This window comes from Bos indicus, chromosome 4 (assembly GCF_029378745.1).
Source record: "Bos indicus isolate NIAB-ARS_2022 breed Sahiwal x Tharparkar chromosome 4, NIAB-ARS_B.indTharparkar_mat_pri_1.0, whole genome shotgun sequence".
NCBI lineage: Eukaryota > Metazoa > Chordata > Mammalia > Artiodactyla > Bovidae > Bos > Bos indicus.
In genome coordinates this window covers 89,488,827-89,509,270 of record NC_091763.1, presented here as the reverse complement: position 1 = coordinate 89,509,270, position 20,444 = coordinate 89,488,827, and the positions used below count along the sequence as shown (strand labels likewise).

The window sequence follows — 20,444 nt, the reverse complement described above, 5'->3', positions numbered from 1 at the left end:
TATCAAGTTACATGAAGTATTACCTAAGTGTTAAAGTAGTTAAAACACTTTCTCAGTTTAAACATGAAGTCTTACTGAAGCATTAAAGTAGTTAAAATCAATCCTTTATCAAAAGTTTAAATATGTGTTTTAGAGGTTATTTGGGGGTTCCAGGTGGCTCAGTGGTAAGAAAATTTGCCTGCCACTGCAAGGGACACCAAAGATGCGGGTGTAATCCCTGGGTCAGGAGGATCCCCTGGAGGAGGAAATGGCAACCCACTCCAGTATTCTTGCCTATAGAATCTCATGGATAGAGGAGTCTGCTGGCAACAGTCTGTGGGATCACAAAGAGGCAGACAGAAATGAGCACACACATGTACACATACACAGACATTATATTAATATTTAGAGAAACTAAGAAAGAATAATGAATTATTAAATGTTGTTCTACTCTCCGTACTTTCTCTACTGGTATTAGCTTTCAAGAAAATAAAGTTAAATTACCTTTGTTTTTCATACTTTTCATGGGGTTCTCAAGGCAAGAATACTGAAGTGGTTTGCCATTCCCTTCTCCAGTGGACCAGAAAGACTAGAGATCTCTTCAAGAAAATTAGAGATACCAAGGGAACATCTCATGCAAAGATGGGCACAATAAAAGACAGAAATAGTAGGGACCTAAGAGAAGCAGAAGATATTAAAAAGAGATGGCAAGAATACACAGAAGAACTGTACAAAAAAGATCTTCACGACCCCGATAATCACGATGATATGATCACTCACCTAGAGCCAGACATCCTGGAATGTGAAGTCAAGTGGGCCTTAGGAAGCATCACTACGAACAAAGCTAATAGAGGTGACGGAATTCCAGTTGAGCTATTTCAGATCCTGAAAGATGACACTGTGAAAGTGCTGCACTCAATATGTCAGCAAATTTGGAAAACTCGGCAGTGGCCACAGGACTGCAAAAGGTCAGTTTTCATTCCAATCCCAAAGAAAGGCAATGCCAAAGAGTGCTCAAACTACCCCACAATTGCACTCATCTCACACGCTGGTAAAGTAATGCTCAAAATACTCCAAGCCAGGCTTCAGCAATATGTGAACTGTGAATTTCCAGATGTTCAAGCTGGTTTTAGAAAATGCAGAGGAACTAGAGATCAAATTGCCAACATCCGCTGGATCATCGAAAAAGCAAGAGAGTTCCAGAAAAACATCTATTTCTGCTTTATTGACTATGCCAAAGCCTTTGACTGTGTGGATCAGAATAAACTGGAAAATTCTTCAAGAGATGGGAATGCCAGACCAGCTGACCTGCCTCTTGAGAAACCTATATGCAGATCAGGTAGCAACAGTTAGAACTGGACATGGAACAACAGACTGGTTCCAAATAGGAAAAGGAATACATCAAGGCTGTATATTGTCACCCTGCTTATTTAACTTACATGCAGAGTACCTCATGAGAAATGCTGGGCTGGAATAAGCACAAGCTGGAATCAAGATTGCCGGGAGAAATATCAATAACCTCAGATATGCAGATGACACCATGGCAGAAAGTGAAGAGGAACTAAAAAGCCTCTTGATGAAAGTGAAAGAGGAGAGTGAAAAAGTTGGTTTAAAACTCATTATTCAGAAAACGAAGATCATGGCATCTGGTCCCATCACTTCATGGCAAATAGACGGGGAAACAGTGTCAGACTTTATTTTTCTGGGCTCCAAAATCACTGCAGATGGTGATTGCAGCCATGAAATTAAAAGAGGCTTACTCCTTGGAAGGAAAGTTATGACCAACCTAGACAGCATATTCAAAAGCAGAGACATTACTTTTCCAACAAAAGTCCGTCTAATCAAGGCTATGGTTTTTCCTAAGAGTTGGACTATAAAGAAAGCTGTGCCTCCTGGCCTCCGGGTGCCGTGCCCTCCTCCGCTTCCCCACCGGGGGTCCTTGCCCGCGGGCTGGGCTGGGGGACGGGGGAGAGGCGTGTTGCAGGCGAGAGTCCGGGACCGGGGCGTCGCAGGGCGGCCCCGCCGTACCCTTTCCGGGGGGGGGGGGGGCGGGGGGCCTGGGGGCCAGGGCGGAAGGGGGGCCGGCGGCGCGTGCCTGTCACGGCTGTCACACGCGTCCGAGCACGTGTGCGTTCCCTCTGCCCCAGCCGATGGGGGGAGGGAAGACGGCACGCGGGCGTCCATGTGGCCCTTGCGCTCTCCCCTTCTTCAAAAACAAAGAAAAGAAAAAAATTTTTTTAAAAAGAAAGCTGAGCACCGAAGAATTGATGCTTTTAAACTGTAGTGTTGGAGAAGACTTGAGAGTCCCCTGGACTGCAAGGAGATCCAACCAGTCCATCCTAAAGATCAGTTCTGGGTATTCATTGGAAGGACTGATGTTGAAGCTGAAACTCTAATACTTTGGCCACCTGATGCGAAGAGCTGACTCATTTGAAAAGACCCTGATGCTGGGAAAGATTGAAGGCAGGAAGAGAAGGGGATGACAGAGGATGAGATGGTTGGATGGCATCACTGACTCAATGGATATGGGTTTGGGTGGACTCCAGGAGTGGGTGATAAACAGGGAGGGCAGGCGTGCTGCGGTTCATGGGGTCGCAAAGAGTCGGACAGGACTGAGCGACTGAACTGAACTGAACCTTTGTTTTGTAACTCTGTTATTAAAATACAACGTTCTAGGTTGATTGTGACTTCACACTTTTTTTTTTTTTCATTGGGAGTCAAAAATGAGGCATGGGGAAAATAACTATTTTTATTATTTTAGGTAGTCATTATTGAAGGATTATTTAGTTGGTGAAAAACTTGAAACTTGTTTGATAGTTTGCCCTGTTAGTATTTGTTAAAATGAGTAGCTTGGTTTCCAGTTATATCAGGAATCTAATGGTAATTTTTGAAAGAACCTGAAAGCTGTTTAATATTTCATTTGTATTGCTACTCTATTGTTCTTCAGGGCAAATTATTGGACAGATTTTTTTTTTAATGCCTCCTATTTCTTGGATCTGAAGTTTTGTTTCTTACATAACTGTATACATATCTAAACACCAAAATATATAAAATTTTAGTTTGAAACTCCTCATTATTTTTGTAGATAACCTTAGGAGAGTCTGAGAACTTCCTCATGTTTACTTACGCTCTTCTCGGGAGCTTGTTTTGTAGCCAGTAGATGATATTTTGAAGAACATTGGCCGCGGTGCAGGAGACCCAGGTTTGGGAAGATTCCCTGATGAAGGGCTTGGCAACCCATTCCAGTATTCTTGTCTGGAGGATTTCATGTACAGAGGAGCCTGGTGGGCTACAGTCCATAGGATTGCAAAAAGTCAGACAGAACTAAAATGACTTACCACACATGGATATATTAATGTTACCTTTTGATGTACAGATTAAGTTTGAGAGCAAAGTTGTTTTTGAAACAAAACACATTCTGCTGAAATGTATAACTTCTACCCAAATGGCTTAAAAATAGATTGTTTTTCAAGTTTCTTCATAAACTTCCAACTTTCTGAGAGTTGTATGATAACCTCACCTTCCCATCTCCTCTTTGAGTGAAAACACATACAAAAAAATTGTTTTTTGGTTAAAAAATGAGAAGCATTTTTTTTAAGAAGTTTGGAATAGGAAAACTAATAAAAATTAACTTATGCCTTGGATTATTTCTTATAATTTTTTATACTTTTAGTTTTTTACTTTTAGAAATTTGAAAAATTTTGCTTTACTTGGAAAACAGTATCAGGACTTCATAGAATTTGTGTGTATACCTAGAGGTTATTACCAGTGAAAACCAGTGAATATGATTTTTAGGGTGGAGTGATAAACCAAATACATATTCTCTGCAGAAATATCATGATAAGAAAGTTCATATTTTATGCTAAATATTTGAAAGATTTGTCATTGAATGCATTATATAAATTAGATTTAAGCAAAAGGTTAATGGTACCATGTACCAGCAACAGAATAAGAACTTAGAAGTACACATGAATTTCTGTTACCACTAAAAACAGTTTTGATCATTTAATTATAAACAGTGTATATACCCCAATCCCTACCAAAAGCTCAACAGCTGTCCATCAGTTTTTAGCAGACTCTTCAGGCTTCTCTCAACTCCTCTCAATTTCCCAGTTCATATGATACTTTTGAGAAACTGGTATCATCACCCACAATCACCTTCTATAACTGAAATAAGATCCATGTAGCATTATAGATAAGAAAACACTTCAAATTGAGAAAAGAAGAAAGATCAAAACTATGGTTTATTGATTTGTTTATTATCTTCCATAATACTGTCGAACTATTTTCTTTCATTCTTGGTACTTTTGAGATAAGTTTATTAATACCTTTTAATTTCTGATATACCTAATTCAGGATTTTTTGAGAATTTAACAGGTCAAAAGATTCTATAAAGGTGTTCTAGTCAAACAGCTAATGAAAATACTGTTATATGGGTAATATTTAATTTAAAAAAGTACTTGTTTTTCTCAGCATTTTAATAAAAATATTTAAATATACAGAATATTTGAAGGAATTATGCAATGAACACCCATATATACTGACCATTGTTGATGACTCCAATAGTTAATTTCTTTTTTGATCCATTTCAGAGTAAGTTGAAGATATCAGTACACATTATCCCTAAATATTTTAGGATGTACGTCACTAACTATCAACTAGAGTTCAGTGTTTATATGCAGTTCTTTTTTTGTGGGGGGAATCTGTTACATGCAATGAAATGTATGAGGGTTTTGTTCGTGTTGACCCACTTAAATCCATTGTATGTAGTACAAGTTTATGACTATGTTTTTGTCTATCCATAATATAAAATCAAATACTATAATACTATTGGATATTCAAAAAATGAAAAGCTTTATCACTTATTGCTAGAAAATACTCATTTGTATAGGAAATACTAAAAAAAAGGTCTATAAACTTTAAAGAAGATGGAAGAAGATAAACTTTCAAGAAGATAAAGAAGATGGAAACTGAATCTTAGACTTTTCTGATGGTCTAGGTTGCTAGTTACTTTTATTATTAGGGACAAGTAATAAGGTTACATATGTCACTGGATTTTAGTTCACCCGGTTGTTTCAAAGTTTATTTTGGTTGTTTTTGTTGTTCAGTTGCCCAGCCATGTCTGACTCTTTGTGACCCATGGACTGCAGCATGCCAGGGCTCCCTGTCCCTCACCATCTCACGGAGTTTGCCCAAGTGCATGTCCATTGCATCAGTGATGCTATGCAGCCATCTCATCCTCTGACACCTTCTTCTACCCTCAGTCTTTCCCAGCATTAGAGACTTTTCCAATGAGTTGGCTGTTTGCATCAGATGACCAAAATACTGGAGCTTCAGCTACAGCATCAGTCTTTCCAACGAGTATTCATTTGATTTCCTTTAAGAATGATTGGTTTGATCTCCTTGCTGTTAAGGGACTCTTAGGAGTCTTCTCCAGCACCACAGTTCCAAGGCATTGGTTCTTTGGCGCTTTGCCTTCTTTACAGTCCAGCTGTCACACACATACATGACCACTGGGAAGACCATAGCCTTGACTATATGGACCTTTGTCAGTAGAGTCGTATCTCTGCTTTTCAACACACTGTCTAGGTTATTTTGGTTACTTAGTTTTATAGTTTATGTAAGTTTGGAATATTCTTCAATGTGTCAGTTGCCCCATACTCATTTTATGGACACATAAGGACAGCCTTTTGACATCCCTTTTGGAGGATTAGGAAAAGTCAGCGTAGCAATTGGTTTGATATCAGGAAGCATCAAAATGAAATTTTACTTTTTTGATTTTAATTTTAAATTGTTCTCTTGTAAGTAACAACAAAGAAGGAGATAAGAAGGCAAAAAAAGAAGAGACAAAAGTGTAAAACAGTGGATAGACAGGAGATAGGTAGATAATGGAGAGGTGGGAACTGCTAAAGAGAATATCTCAAGACAACAGTGAACTGCAGTCCTGAAAAGGTGTCTGCATCTTCATCAAGTGAGTCTGTAAGTTCTCCATTTTCTCAGTAATACTTCCCTTAAAATAACTTGCAGATCTAATCTGCGTACACTTTTAGCAAAGCATTTTCAGTGGGAGAAACACCAATTCTGTGAAACATTCTATGAAAAAGTGGTAAATTTTGCATACTTTATCTGGCTCTTGAGGTTCACGATGCATTATTAGCATGTTATCACCTCTGAAAAGTTTTAAGAAAGGAACCTGTTTAACTTTATTTTTAGCATATTTTACTTGGAATTACTTGAACATGGAACCCTTTTTAATGTACTCTGATTTTTGTTTGCTGAAACTTGTTCTGTGGAGTCAAGTTTAGAGATTAGCAACTAGGAAGGGTTAGGGCCAATTCGTATTTTTTTGCAATTTTTAAAAATTTATTTATTTTTAATTAGAGGATAATTGGTTTACAATATTTCATTGGTTTCTGCTGTACATTAGCATGAATCAGCCATAAGTATACATCTGTATCTTTGCAGTTTGATTATGATAGAATTGCAAGGGCCTCATCTCTGTAGTTTTCTATATAAAATGTAGTACTTTGTGAATTTTCACTTTCAAAGAGTATAATATTGTTGATGCCCTAAATCAGTGATTTTTCATTTTTTGTTCTAAAAATTATCAAGATCTCAAGGAGCTTCTATTTTTATGGGTCATAGTTACAGATATTTAAACATACTGGAAATTAAAAGTGAAAGACTAACATTTAATAATTCATTTAAACCAAAAATAGTCTATTACATGTAAACATAAATAACATTTTTAATGAAAAATATATTTTCCAAAAACATGGAGTGTGGTATTGTTTCACATTTTTTGAAAGTATTTTTATCTTTAACACATAATAAAAGTAGCAGGATTCTCTTATCTCTTTAGCAGTTCTATATTATCTTCAACATTTTAGTATTTGAATATTTTCTACCTTATAGCTTCTCAGAAACTCTTTGTGTTCCAAATGATATTTCACTTGAGAACCAGATTATCTTGTTAACTATAAGATATTTCTCTGTGGATGCTTGATTGATGCATATCTAAAAGCCACTAATTGAAATTCCAGTGGAAATTCAAATTGGAATTCTTTTGCAATCTCTTACATCTGTACTTTTCTTTTCATGTACCAACTGCAGTCAGTTTGACGTTGTATATTGGCAGTGTCTTTAGGTTCTTTGTTAAGGCAGATTCTAAGATTATATCTGAGTTCATTAGATAAGAATGTTACAATTTATTAACAGTAAGAGACATGCTGCTATTGCTGCTGCTGCTACCACCACTATCACCACCACTGACCAGCTCTTATATATACCATTTAGCCATGTTCTAGGTTCAGTTTTAAGCACTTTACATGTGATTACATATTTAATTTTAGCAATCATACGAGGTGAATACTAATTTCCCCCATTTTTCAAATATGGAAATTGAGGCATAAAGAGGCTAAATGATTTTCAGTGTCTGCAGTAAGCTTCAGTTCAGTTCAGTTCAGTCGCTCAGCCGTGTCCGACTCTTTGCGACCCCATGAATCGCAGCACGCCAGGCCTCCCTGTCCATCACCATCTCCCAGAGTTCACTCAGACTCAGGTCCATCAAGTCAGTGATGCCATCCAGCCATCTCATCCTCTGTCGTCCCCTTCTCCTCCTGCCCCCAATCCCTCCCAGCATCAGAGTCTTTTCCAATGAGTCAACTCTTCGCATGAGGTGGCCAAAGTACCGGAGTTTCAGCTTCAGCATCATTCCCTCCAAAGAAATCCCAGGGCTGATCTCCTTCAGAATGGACTGATTGGATCTCCTTGCAGTCCAAGGGACTCTCAAGAGTCTTCTCCAACACCACAGTTCAGAGGGAGAATTTTTACAAGTACCATATATTCAGTGTAGGTGGTACTTCCCAGGTGGCGCTAGTGGTAATGAATTGCCTCCCAACGCAGGAGAGACATTGCCCGAGACTTGGGTTCAATCTCTGAGTCAGGAAGATCCCTTGGAGTAGGACATGGCACCCCTCTCCAGTATGCCTACCTGGAAAATCCATGGGCAGAGAAGCTTGGCAGGCTACAGTCCATGGTGCTGCAAAGAGTCAGACTCAACAACTGAACACACAATGACATGCATTAATTTAGTAAAGATGGTTGGTCAACTACTATGTATTATAGAATCTGTGAAGTGTGAAGACTTAATACTAAATCTGGAAGCCTATTGTCTGTGTTTTCTGGTTAAAGAATGTCTGCTTCTGGCGTGCTTTAGAAATCCTCTAAATTAATATTCTGAAAAATATTTGCTGTGTTCACATATGTCATTCATTACACAATAAATATATGTGATCTATTTCAAGACACATTGGGTGTCTTCCCACAGCTAAGTCCTTATTTAAATAAGAAACTGTCTTAACCTACCTCTTATCTAATTTGACAACGAGCAAAGTGTTTCCACTCCCCCATTGAACCCTGTTCAGTTCAGTTCAGTCGCTCAGTCGTGTCCGACTCTTTGCTCTCACAGCTGGGAACTGGTGATCCAGAACTGACCAGCCCTAATGCCCCTGCTCAGTTTCTGCTCCTGTTAGTAGAACTGTGTTCTCTCAAGGCTTGTGTTCTTGCAGTTTTGTTCCCAAATCTCTTTGTACTCTTTTTCCTTGTTATTCTGACTAAGTAATTTCATTAAATCTTATGGAGACAGATGAATATGAATGTGAAAAGACTGTTTTTTGTGTGTTTTTTTGAAAGTTGAATGCTTTGGAAAGATAATAAACAGGCAGTGGGCTGGGTGTGGCTGTGGACCATCGTTTGCCAGCTCCTAATTTATAATGCTGTGCTCTCTTCTTTTTCTTCTAACCACTCAAAATACCTCTCTATGTAGCCTCACATTTAACCATATATCTTCTTTTATTGCCTTTGTCTCTTCACTAGGATTTAACTCTTGTTCAACTACCTCAGAAGATGCTCTTTTTTGTTTTCTTTTCTTCTTTTAACTTATGAGTCAAAAAATAATTGTTGCAAAGAATGTAAAAATAAGTTCAAGCATCATCATAATGAATTTTTATAGACTTTTTCTATGTTTGTGAGGTCTGTTTCTGGAGTAAATTTATAGGTGAAGGAAGTTTCATTATAATGAATGATATGTTAATTCTTTAGTAATGAATCCTTTAATAGATGCATGAAATTGTAGATAATATAGAGTTGATACAGTATAATTTTTCCTATTTAGAAAAACTCTCAAGCCTCTATCACAGTTTTAAGCATAATATTTTACTTTCTTTGAAATTACTGTTTATGTTTGAAAAACATGTAATATGGAGACAGTACAGTGTTCTGGTTAAATATAGAAACACAGGAATCAGTTATGCTAAGCTACATGTGACTTTCATACTTGGATATCTTACCTAGACCTTTTAAAAAACTTAAGTTTTCTTGTTTGTTAATTTTAGTACACAACTATCTAAAAATTCAGGGAGACAATGCGTATAAATTGCTTAGCAGAAACCTGGTATTTAGTAAGCCCTCAGTAGTTGCTGACTGCTAAGTAACATAATTCCCAACCCCCTCCTCCTCCCCCCTCCCCCCCGCCATTTGTAGGCTTGGGAATAAGATACCTTGCATAACATAGGTACTGTGGTTTGGTTTTGTTTTCTGTCTGAAAAGTCAAATACATTCAGTTCGGTTCAATTGCTCAGTCGTGTCTGACTTTGCGACCCCATAAACCGCAGCACGCCAGGCCTCCCTGTCCATCACCAACTCCCAGAGTCCACCCAAACTCATGTCCATCGAGTCGGTGATGCCATCCAACCATCTCATCCTCTGTCGTCCCCTTTTCCTGCCCTCAATCTTTCCCAGCATCAGGGTCTTTTCAAATGAGTCAGCTCTTCTCATCAGGTGGCCAAAGTATTGGAGTTTCAGCTTCAACATCAAATACATTATTCCATTTCATAAATTAATTTGGAATGTTGACATTTTATTTTGTACATTATTATTATTATTTGATAACTCAAACTATATTTAGGAATATAAATATCTTTTACCAAAGTATATATCCTTTAATGTTAAACATAATTTCAGACTCTGGTTAAGCTTCAGTCATGGTTTGAAATTTATCTTTAGGTCTCATTTTTTGAACTCCAAAGCTAGATGTGAAATGTATGAAAAATTTTGTTTTCACCACTTTTCTGAAATATGAATGCTTATTTTACTGCTCACCAAGGATCCAGGGCCATCTTAAGCCTGTCTGTTTATCCAGTGTCAAGCTTAAATGTCAGTTTCCAGTTATTCTAGAAAATGTCATCTGGATCATTAGTTCTGTGGTTATTGTGATGAATCATTATGTATACAGAGTATAAACTCTATACACTAGCAAATATTCGCATATAAAATAACACACAAACTGAGATCACAGCATTAGTGTTAAGAGGTAAGTCAATGTAAGGAAAATGTAAACTTCATAAGAGAAGGTTCCATGCCCTATTCATTTAGTAGTCTTCCTGACTAGTACATATATATACCTAGCATTAGGTAGACACTCAATAAAATTCAGATTAGCTTATGTACTAAATTTTTTTAAAAACTGGATTGGAAAATAGCAGAGACCCAAGTAGAGTTCCTTGCTGCTGAAATACAAACTACTAACCACCACTGAAATATTCAGCATTCTGTGGTGGTGGAGGGAATTCCTAAGGAGGTTTATGTTCTAGAGAGCTTTGTCATTCGCCTATAGTTAGTATCTATGGTGATTCTACTGTTGCATAATATTTAGATGCTTACTGAGCTAAGTCTTATATGCTTACAGATGTCAGTATTTTATCACTGTATATATGTATGTAGTATAGGGGGTTTTTTTGGGTTTTTTTTTTTTTTTTTGCTTTCAAGGAAGACTTTGCTCTATGGAAAGATTCTCTTTTTTCTCTGTTAATAAAATCTTATTTTTATAAAAGGATTTGAGCACTAGGTAGATCTATTTGGCTTAAACTTGTGAAAAGCCATTGGTAGTACTTCCAATGAAAGAAAGAAAGGAAAGAACAGGGACTTGGCATGTGATAGCTCGTGTGTGAAGTGCACAGGTGTGCACTGTCTAAGGAGATGCCTTTTTCATCCACATGGAGTCACTTAGATGAAAACACAGCTGTGTAGATTTCAGGCCAAGTTCTGCTGCCACTTGGGAATGCCCTCTGCTACGTAAATCTATAGCAGCTTGTGGAGCCATTCCTTTTACCCTCTTAGAATTCTGAGCATGTATCAACAACACAACCTTTGTGTTGTTCTTTGGGCAGTCCCGAGGTCACTTCTTTCTTTCTTGGCAGTCCATTCCTACCTAACTCCAAACCTGACACAGACACTTCAAGGGGAGTGGGGAGGAGGAAGGACCTAGAGAAGGAATGTGTGCATCGCAGGTGTCACATGTACAAGTGTCCCTGTTTCTGAAGGTTTGGATAGAAAGTTGTTCAATCACTAAGTCGTGTCCAACTGTTTGTGACCCCATGGACTGCAGCACACCAGGCTTCCCTGTCCTTCACTATCTCCTGGATATCTCACTGTCTCTTGCTCATACTCCTGTCCATTGAACCATTCAACCATCTCATCCTTTGTTGACCCCTTCTCCTCCTGCCCTCAGTTTCCCAGCATCACAGTCTTTTCCAGTGAGTCAGCTCTTTACATCCAGTGACCAAGCATTGGATAGAAAGGCCAGAAAGTAAATGTGTGCCAAGACTGCTACTCTCTTGGGCTCAGTAAAGTTCCTCTTAAAGCTAGTTAGGTTGTAGAGTATTTCTATTTGAGAAAGAGGAGTCTTTTTCTAATTTGCACAAAGATACTACAAAAGCTAATGGGACCCTATATTAGACCCTCTAGAAAACGGGTCTTCACACTGTTTTTCTCAGAGTGCCATATGGAGTCCTTTGCAACCTATCAAGTTATCTATGGGAAGGCTGCATTTTCCAGGAAAAACAAAAACCTAAGGCAGTTTTCAATATTCTGAAATTTAGGTTAAGCCTGATTTTTTTTTTAACCACACCCCAGTTTTGCTTTGTTTTTCAGTTATTCCACTCTTCAGTATCATGTATATACCACAAAGACTGGGCTCTGTAAGTTCATCCTGGCTAACATTTAGATTCAACTACTGTTATTTATGCCTGCTAAATTTGCAGTTTTGTTGATGTATTGTATTCCCAGTTTACAAAAGAGGCTCATTGTGAAGCATTTAAAATGAGAGGAGTAATTTAGAATCACTGCAACTTAAAATAACACTATAATTACTAGTAGTAACTAGTTCTCTGATATAAATATGAAATGTGAGTTTGTGTATTCTAGTACAAATACATCTGTGATACGTGATTTTGCAGAAGCTGTCAGGAAACAAAAATATAAAGATACCGAGTTTGATCTTTGTGTACCTGAATTAGATTTCATTAGAGTAGTGATCTCTTTGCCCTTATGTTTTGTCTGTCATGAAATTACATGAAACTTAAAACCTTCAGATCATTTGTGTTTTATTCAAAGTACATTACTCATTATCCATAGAATCTAATGTGCTGTTGCCTGTCTTTGCATTCAGCTTCTGCTTCATCTAATAATGGTTAAAGAAATTCTATCGATTTTCTTCTCTATGGCCATTAGCAGAAAATTTCAGTTCTGAATTCTTAACTGAATTCTTAAAGCAGAAGAAGAAATTCCAAAGTTCATTTTCAAACTTGTTTTTTTATATCGTCTTGAAAGGTGTTATAACACATTGAGCAGTGCGTGCACCAGGGATGACTCTTTACACTCTTGCATCTTTCTCCTAAGCAAGTCTCTCATTTTCCCATTTTAATATTAATTTAGTCTTTTTTAAGCATAGGTAGGAATAATGATGAAATAATAGGAGAATGAAATTGAAAAAATATTTCAAGATAAAGGAAAATACATGATTAAAAATTCCATAATAGATCTTAGATTTATAAAAGGGTAAAAAAGAGCCATATGGTCATCACAAGCAAGAATATGTTTTATTCTATTAAAAAAGAATGTGTTTTATTCTATTGAAAAATAAGTGAATTTACCTTTAATCTTTGGAAGACTGCTAAGAGAAAAAATGTCACGAAATAACACTCCTTACAAATAGTTAAAACTACTGACAAAGGAAACTCCAAAACTAAAAACTGGGTCCAATAGACTCTCTACATCAAGAGATGAGGAGATAATGTATTTTCACTGTTTTTGAAGATGCTTGTTAAGGTTTTGTTTTTAAAGTTTTTTATGTTCTCTGAGTTAATTATTGTCCCCTCCTCACAGAATCAGGTTTCTGTTTTCCCTCTTTCCCTCCAGTCCTGTCTCCCCACTTTCCCATTCCTGCCCCTTTCTCCGTACTCCTCTGTTCTCTTCCATCTCCTTCTCCCTTCCCCCTCCTGGTGTTCTTCTTCCTTTTCTTCTGTTTTTGTTCTGTGTCTTATTTTTACATTTACAAACGTAGGTATCATTTATTTTAGATTTTTGACATTTGTTTTAGACATTTTAGACATTTGTTTCCTTTGCTTTGTATATGAAGAGTTTGTTTTTTCAACAGGATCTCTTTTTTAAATGGGAAATCTTATAATGTTCACACTTCTAATAAGAGACAAATCTTATAATAGGAAACAAATAGTACTCACACCGGGCACATTGAAAGTGTCAGTCTAAGGTGGGTGGGAGGACAGCTTTCTATCTGGTTATAGACCTCCTAAAGTGATAATGCAGAGGGTTTATTCTGGGTACTAACATCCTCATCAGAAGCCTTACCACTTCTTGGTCTATCAGTGAAACTTCCTTGGAAAGCAGTCTGTGTTCCACGAAGAGGTGCAGTTAGAGACTGAGATATCCCACCTGCCTACCTGAAATCATCTTCAAGGGAAGGTTAAGATGGTGATCATTGAAGCAGTTGTTCCATGTGTAAACTTTGCATTAGCCCCAATTTTAGCTGTTTTTCACTGTCTCCCTTAATCCTAAAGGCTCCCGTCTTTGCTGGAGCTGCTTCAGAGTATTTTCTGTTTGCATCCTCTCTGTCCATCTGATCCCTTAACCATTTACTTTCCAAACTTCCTGAAATAATGTTGATATCTTTTTTCCATCTCCTTCACGCTTCTCTCCTCACCTCTCCTCTCCCTTCACTGTTTTGGGTTTATCTTTTCCTCTGTCTGTACTGAGTATAGTATTGAGAAGGAAGGAAATCAACACATATTCTCAGTGTTCATTTTTCTGAAACATGTACTTTAAATGATAACATCTATTATAGTTTTTGCTACCACCAGTTTGAAGTTACTTGTTTTTCATGGCAGCCCAACTATCATTAAGTTTGGTTAGTTCTTTTTTGCCAGTTTAAATTGTATAAAATACCCCTCTTGTTCTCATGTGTAACCTTTTGTAAGTATTAATAGCAGATCATTGCTTTTCCTTTTAATTTGGTATTATATAGTTTTCTATGAATTGTTCATTTGAATTTCATATTCAGTGTAAATCCCTGGGGTTTATAACCAGTTTTTACAGTGTCTTTTTGCAATATGTTCACTCTTAATCATATTAACTGCAAATATCTTCTGGTATTTTTTTGTTTGTTTTTACTCTAAATTTAATTGTGTTTATAAATTATGTTATTTAAATATTTTATCTGTTTTACAGTTTATAAATTTGAGGTAATAAAAATGTTATTTTACCTCCAGACAATTTACATTAAGTAGGGTTTTTATTTTTGTTTTATTAAACTTTCTAAAATGAATTTTTGTGAAACATTTTTGCAAAATAATTTGGCAGTGCGTTTCAAGAGAGAAGAAAATTTCTCTATGTTTTGATCCTGTTCTTAGAAGACTAAAGGGAGGAATAAAGTTTGATGTTTTGAACTCAGTATTAATACTTTCTTATTTTATTAGATGCTTTGAAATACGAAAAGTCAAGTAAAATATTTTTGTGTTTTCCAGATTATTGCTCAGTTGTAACAATTGTGGACCAGACAAATGTAAAACTAACCTGCCTGTTCTTTAGTGGAAATTATGAAGCCCTTCCAATGATTTATAAAAATGGAGATATCGTTCGCTTTCACAGGCTGAAGGTATAACTCATACTGTTTAGAACTTACATTTGTTTGAAGAGAACTCAATGTTGCTCACTGAAACTATTTAACACTAATTAATGTGATTGCTTTGTTAGAACGTGACTTCAGGCATTTCAAGAGATAAGAAGAAATGTAAATAAGATCAGACTTCAAATGATTTATATTAGGAAACCTCTTCATTTGAACAAACTACCTGACCTCCGTCTACGAAAGTGTTAGCTGCTGCGATTCAGACTAGCTGCATTTCGTGAAAGAATTTTAGTAAAAGGGCAAAACTATTAGATAGTATGTGATTTTTTAATAATCAGCTTTTCAGTACTTAAATATTTTCAGTCTCGTAAGTTTTAAACATTTTAGTCCCTTGCTATTTTGCTCTTGTTACATGAGTTTCCATGCAACTCCTTCACTATTTTTGTTGTCTTTTCTTCTAATGTTTCGGTTTGTCTGTGGTTCTTGTGATCACTGATGCTCATAAATGAGTGAGGTACTCCGGGGGTATTCTATCAGTGGTCTTAGATATGGTGGGAAATAACTCTCTTGCTCTATTAATGCCTTTCTCCTGAGGACAGAAGAATAGTGGAGAACATTTGGTTAAAGAGAACTGGAAAGATTATTATTATAACACTATATTACAGGCTTATACACATTTCCAAAAAAAAATAGCTGATTCTCACACATTGCTGTTTCCTATAGTACAGTTGACTTTTGAACAGCACAGTTTTAAACTTCACAGGTCCACTTACGCACGGATTCTTTTCAGTAGTAAACAAGATTCCATGGTTAGTTGAATCCATGGATGCTGAAATGAGGATAGAAGTCTGCTAAGCTAAGTCGCTTCAGTTGTGTCTGACTCTGTGCGACCCCAGAGACGGCAGCCCACCAGGCTCCCCCACCCCTGGGATTTCTCCAGGCAAGAACACTGGAGTGGGTTGCCATTTCCGTCTCCAATAGAGGGCTGACTGTAAGTTAAAAGAGGATTTTTAGTTACATGGATGGTTGGTGCCCTTAACCTCACTGTTCATGGAAAACTATTTACAATTCTTGTCTGTTGTTTAATTGAAGTGGAATATACATCTCTCTTTCCACAGTATTAGCATGCTCATGTATCTAGCACTGTAGAAACTTTCATTATACCCTCACCTAGGGTTGCCATTCACACTCTCCCCACCCTTAGCAGTAAATAATCTCATAACTTCTCACATTTATTAGTTTCTCTATATTTGTTCTTTATATAAAAAGAATACACTATTAGTCTTTTTTTTTTTTTGAAACATTTGATTTCTGCTTCTTTGATTCAACTGTACTATTGCATATAGTTTTACTTTCTTCATTTTCACTGCTAAATGGTATACCATTGTTAGAACACACTAGAATTTATATATTTATTCCGTTAGTTCATGACTTAGTTCAAACAACTAACATGACTGTTAGTTGTTTAAGTAGTTTTCAGTTTGGGCTATTATGCTGCTATAGACAGTCTACTACATATATTTTACTGAATATGTATAATTTTATAACATACACATTTACATATGTAGTTATAATGTATATTATATAATATGCATTTCAGTTGATTGCATATCAAGGATTGTAGTTCCTAAGTTCAAGGCTGTGCATATATTTGCTTTAGTTTATAGCTAAACTGGGCTTCCCTGGTAGCTCAGACGATAAAGTATCTGCCTACAGCGCGAGAGACCTAGGTTCGATCCCTGAGTCGGGAAGATCCCCTGGAGAAGGAAATGGCAACCAACTCCAGTACTCTTGCCTAGAAAATCCCATGGACTGAGGAGCCTGGTAGGCTACAGTCCATGGGGTCACAAAGAGTCGGACACAACTGAGCGACTTCACTTCACTTCACTTCGTAGCTAAACTATGTATTTAATTTTCCAGAGTGATTTTTACCACTTAAACTCTCTTAGTGATACAGAAGAATTCTAGTTGTTCCACATTTTCACCAGCAGTTGATATTTTCCATTTTTCTGAATTCAACCATTCTGTTGCATTTGTATTAGTATCTTATTGTGATTTTAACGTGAATTTCCCTGAAAAATTAAGAAACTGAGAACCTTTAAAAATGTGTGTGTCTTCTCAAGTATGAAGGGTCCATTTGAGTCTTTGGCTCATTTTTTATAGGATTTTAAAATCCATTTCTTAATGATTTGTGAAAGTTCTTTATATATTTAGGCTCTACAGATTTTTTTGTCAGGTATATGAATTGTGAATATTTTTTTCACTCTATAGTGCCTATTTACCCTCTTAATGGTGTCTTTGGATGAACAAAAGTTCTTTATTTTAATATAATCTACTTTATTAACTTTTATTTTATGGTCAATACTTTTGTAATTTCTTGTTTAAGAACTCTTTGTCTACTCATTTTATGAAGATAGCTTCTAAGTTTTCCTCGAAGTCATTACAATTTTCTTGTTTCATATTTAGATCTGGAATTTCCTTTTCCTACAATGTCTTTGACAAATTTTGAAATTAAAGTTTTTCTGCCTCATGAAAACAGGAAATGGGCCCTTCTTTATCAATTCTGGAAGAGTTTATGCAAGATTACTAGGTTTTTCCTTACTTAACTGCTTGGAATAATGCACTGGTAAAGCTATCCGAGCTTGATGATTTCTTTGTTGATAGATTATATTAATGAATTAAGATTTCTTTAAGACGAATGAGTTTTTTTTTATTCTTTCTATCAGCTTTGATGTATTTAATTTTTAGAAAAAATTATTTCATTCAAATTGTTGACTTTATTGGTATAAATTTGGTCATATGTTACTCATCTTTTAGCTGTTTGGTGGATTTGTAATGATAAATCCTTTTTTGCAGTCTTAATATTATAATTTGTGTTTCATTTCTTTTTTTCCAAATCAACCATTTTCTAGGGTTATTATTTTTGTTAATCTCTTCAGAGAACTAGTTTTTAGCTTTGATTTTCTCTATTATATGTTTCTATTTCTCTTACCTTTGACTGTGTTTCCCTTCTACTTTCCTTGGATTTGAGATAATATTCTTTGTGTAGCTTCTTGAGATAGAAGCCTAAATTTCTGATTTTTAACCATTATTCCTTTGTAAAATATTCACTTATTTCTGTAAATTTTTATCTATGTACTGATTTAGTTATATCAAACAAGTTTTAACACATCACAGTTTAAGCATCCATCAGTTGACTACATTTTTCCAATTTTCCATAAATACATAAATATATTTATTAAATCAGACAGTATTACAGGAGACTTAAAAGGCATTTCATAAGTTCAGAAGGATTATTTTATGATGATGTAACAGTCATGTTACATGTGCACCTAATAACTGAGCCTCAAAATTCAGAAAGCCAATGTTTTTAAGGCTTATCTGAGTTCTCTCAGTCAGACTGATGAAACCTTAGTTTCAGCTCCGTTTTATCCACTTCAGACTCTTATATTTTGAGTATTCTAGTTTTCCCTACAATATTCATAAGTAACTATTTCTTATTATCCTTTTTCTTTTTATAAATTATATCTTTAAAAAAGCTAATGATTGTCTTGTTAGTAAAAGTGCACCGATAGTATTAGGGGAGCTACCACCTAGCTCTTTAAAAAATAAAAATAAGTTTTGCATAGTGTTTTACAGTTTACATGGTACTTAAGGATTTTGATATAGCCCAGTAGATTTTTATCATTTCATGCGCTAGTTATTTAAAAATAATGTCCTCTAATAACTGTATTGGCAAAATTTTATAGTCACCTGTTCCCAGTTCCTAGGTTCTACATCAGTAACCTGTTTGTTCTGTTTTCTACATTGCCACTTTCTTAGATCCAAGTATATAAAAAGGAGACTCAAGGTATCACCAGCTCTGGCTTTGCATCTTTGACATTTGAGGGAACTTTGGGGGCTCCTATCATTCCTCGTACTGCAAGCAAGTGTTTTAACTTCACTGCTGAGGACCAGAAAATGGTAGAAGCTTTACGTATTTGGGCATCGACTCATATTTCACCTTCTTCAATATTAGTCAAATTGTGTGATGTCCAGCCAATGCAGTATTTTGACCTGACTTGCCAGCTCTTGGGCAAAGCTGAAGTGGATGGAGCATCATTTCTTCTAAAGGTGGGTGTTTTTAAGTACTTAAAATTGTAAGTTAGCATGACCTCGAAGCCTAAAAAGACCTTATATTTCAGCATTCTGATGGAATAAATAAGCAGCTATGTATTAATAACTTAAAATCTAACCTTTTTAATGATCCTGTATTCCCATGTGTCTTTATTCTTGAACTTTCCTTCTTCATCCTAAACTTTTAGAGAAAAATAGTATTATCAGTTCTATATTTTAAATATAGTATACTTTATGCTGTTTATATATTTCTTATTTTAGTACTGGTAAAAAGAGTTGTTTCCTCTTGCTATTTTTAAACTACATTTCGAAAATGTGTAGTTTTGTTACTCCATGTGGATGTAGCCTTTCTTCTCACTTATCTGCTTTCTTTGTTTGTTGACATTGGGTTCTCTTCTGGGTTATTTCACTACCTGCTTCACGGGTAGATCATAGATGGTTTTGAAGTGTTTATTTTTCTTGTATTTTGTTTTGTTTTTAAATCCACAGGATTAAAAAGGTGGCCTAAGACCCATCTAATCTTTGTTTATACCTATTCCAGTTTATTTATGAATAGCTTCTGGAGAGGTCAGTTGTCTGATATTATCTTCACTGAACCCTGCCAAGGCAGGATGCTGTTAAACAAACACTACTTCAGCCCTGCTTCTGTGGTTCTTTCTTAGCTTCCTATTCTTTGCGGTGATGGAATGCAATGGGAAGTGGAATTCAGTGGCATTGGGCAGGTATTGGGTTGTAGCATTATTATCAGTTGTATCATGCCCATATTAAAAAAAAATAGTGAAGATAGAAATGATTGAATAAAATAAGTTTCTGAAGTTGAAAATAGCACATATTTATATATACGTGAAATAATCTAAGAAAGTAAATGTGTGCTATAAAAAAGGGTGAATGAGTTAAATCTGACAAAACTGAAGCTAAAGCAACATAAAATCATCCAAACAAAATGAGAAGGTATTTTAAGTCAACTAGTCATACTTTATGCCCCAAGTGACTTACTTAACAAATGAGCATTTGTTAATCATCAAACACTTCTAATGATAATGAATCTGCTGTGCACAGAAGTATTCTCCATCTTTTGACTGCTGTGTTGTTAGTACGCAATTCTGAGGTAAAACCTACCACCTTTTAGCTGACATAGCTGAATCTGCATTTTCTCTCTAAAGCAAGAAATCATGCATGCATCCCATTTTTATCGATAGCCTTTTCAGATAAGTAGAAACAACTTTCATGTAGAGATTATTTTAAAATATAGCATTCAGCTATGAATATAAGAAGTTATTTTAGTAAGATTTCCTTGAGGACAATTTGAAAGAAATCTCAGAAGTCTCTCTATACATCTCAACAACTCTTTTCATAAATCTATTTT

At 35.9% G+C, this 20,444-nt stretch overlaps 1 protein-coding gene across 12 annotated transcripts in view; it reads left to right on the top strand.

Moving 5' to 3' along the window:
* The window catches only part of POT1 (protection of telomeres 1), a 104,935-nt gene that overhangs the window by 45,351 nt on the left and 39,140 nt on the right, over positions 1 to 20,444 (top strand). For all 12 annotated transcript variants that reach the window (XM_070788092.1, XM_070788090.1, XM_070788087.1 and 9 more), the window contains 2 exons: positions 14,859 to 14,989; positions 18,785 to 19,075. In XM_070788092.1, coding sequence (XP_070644193.1) covers positions 14,859 to 14,989; positions 18,785 to 19,075 — 422 coding nt within the window. The remainder of the gene's footprint in view (positions 1 to 14,858; positions 14,990 to 18,784; positions 19,076 to 20,444) is intronic.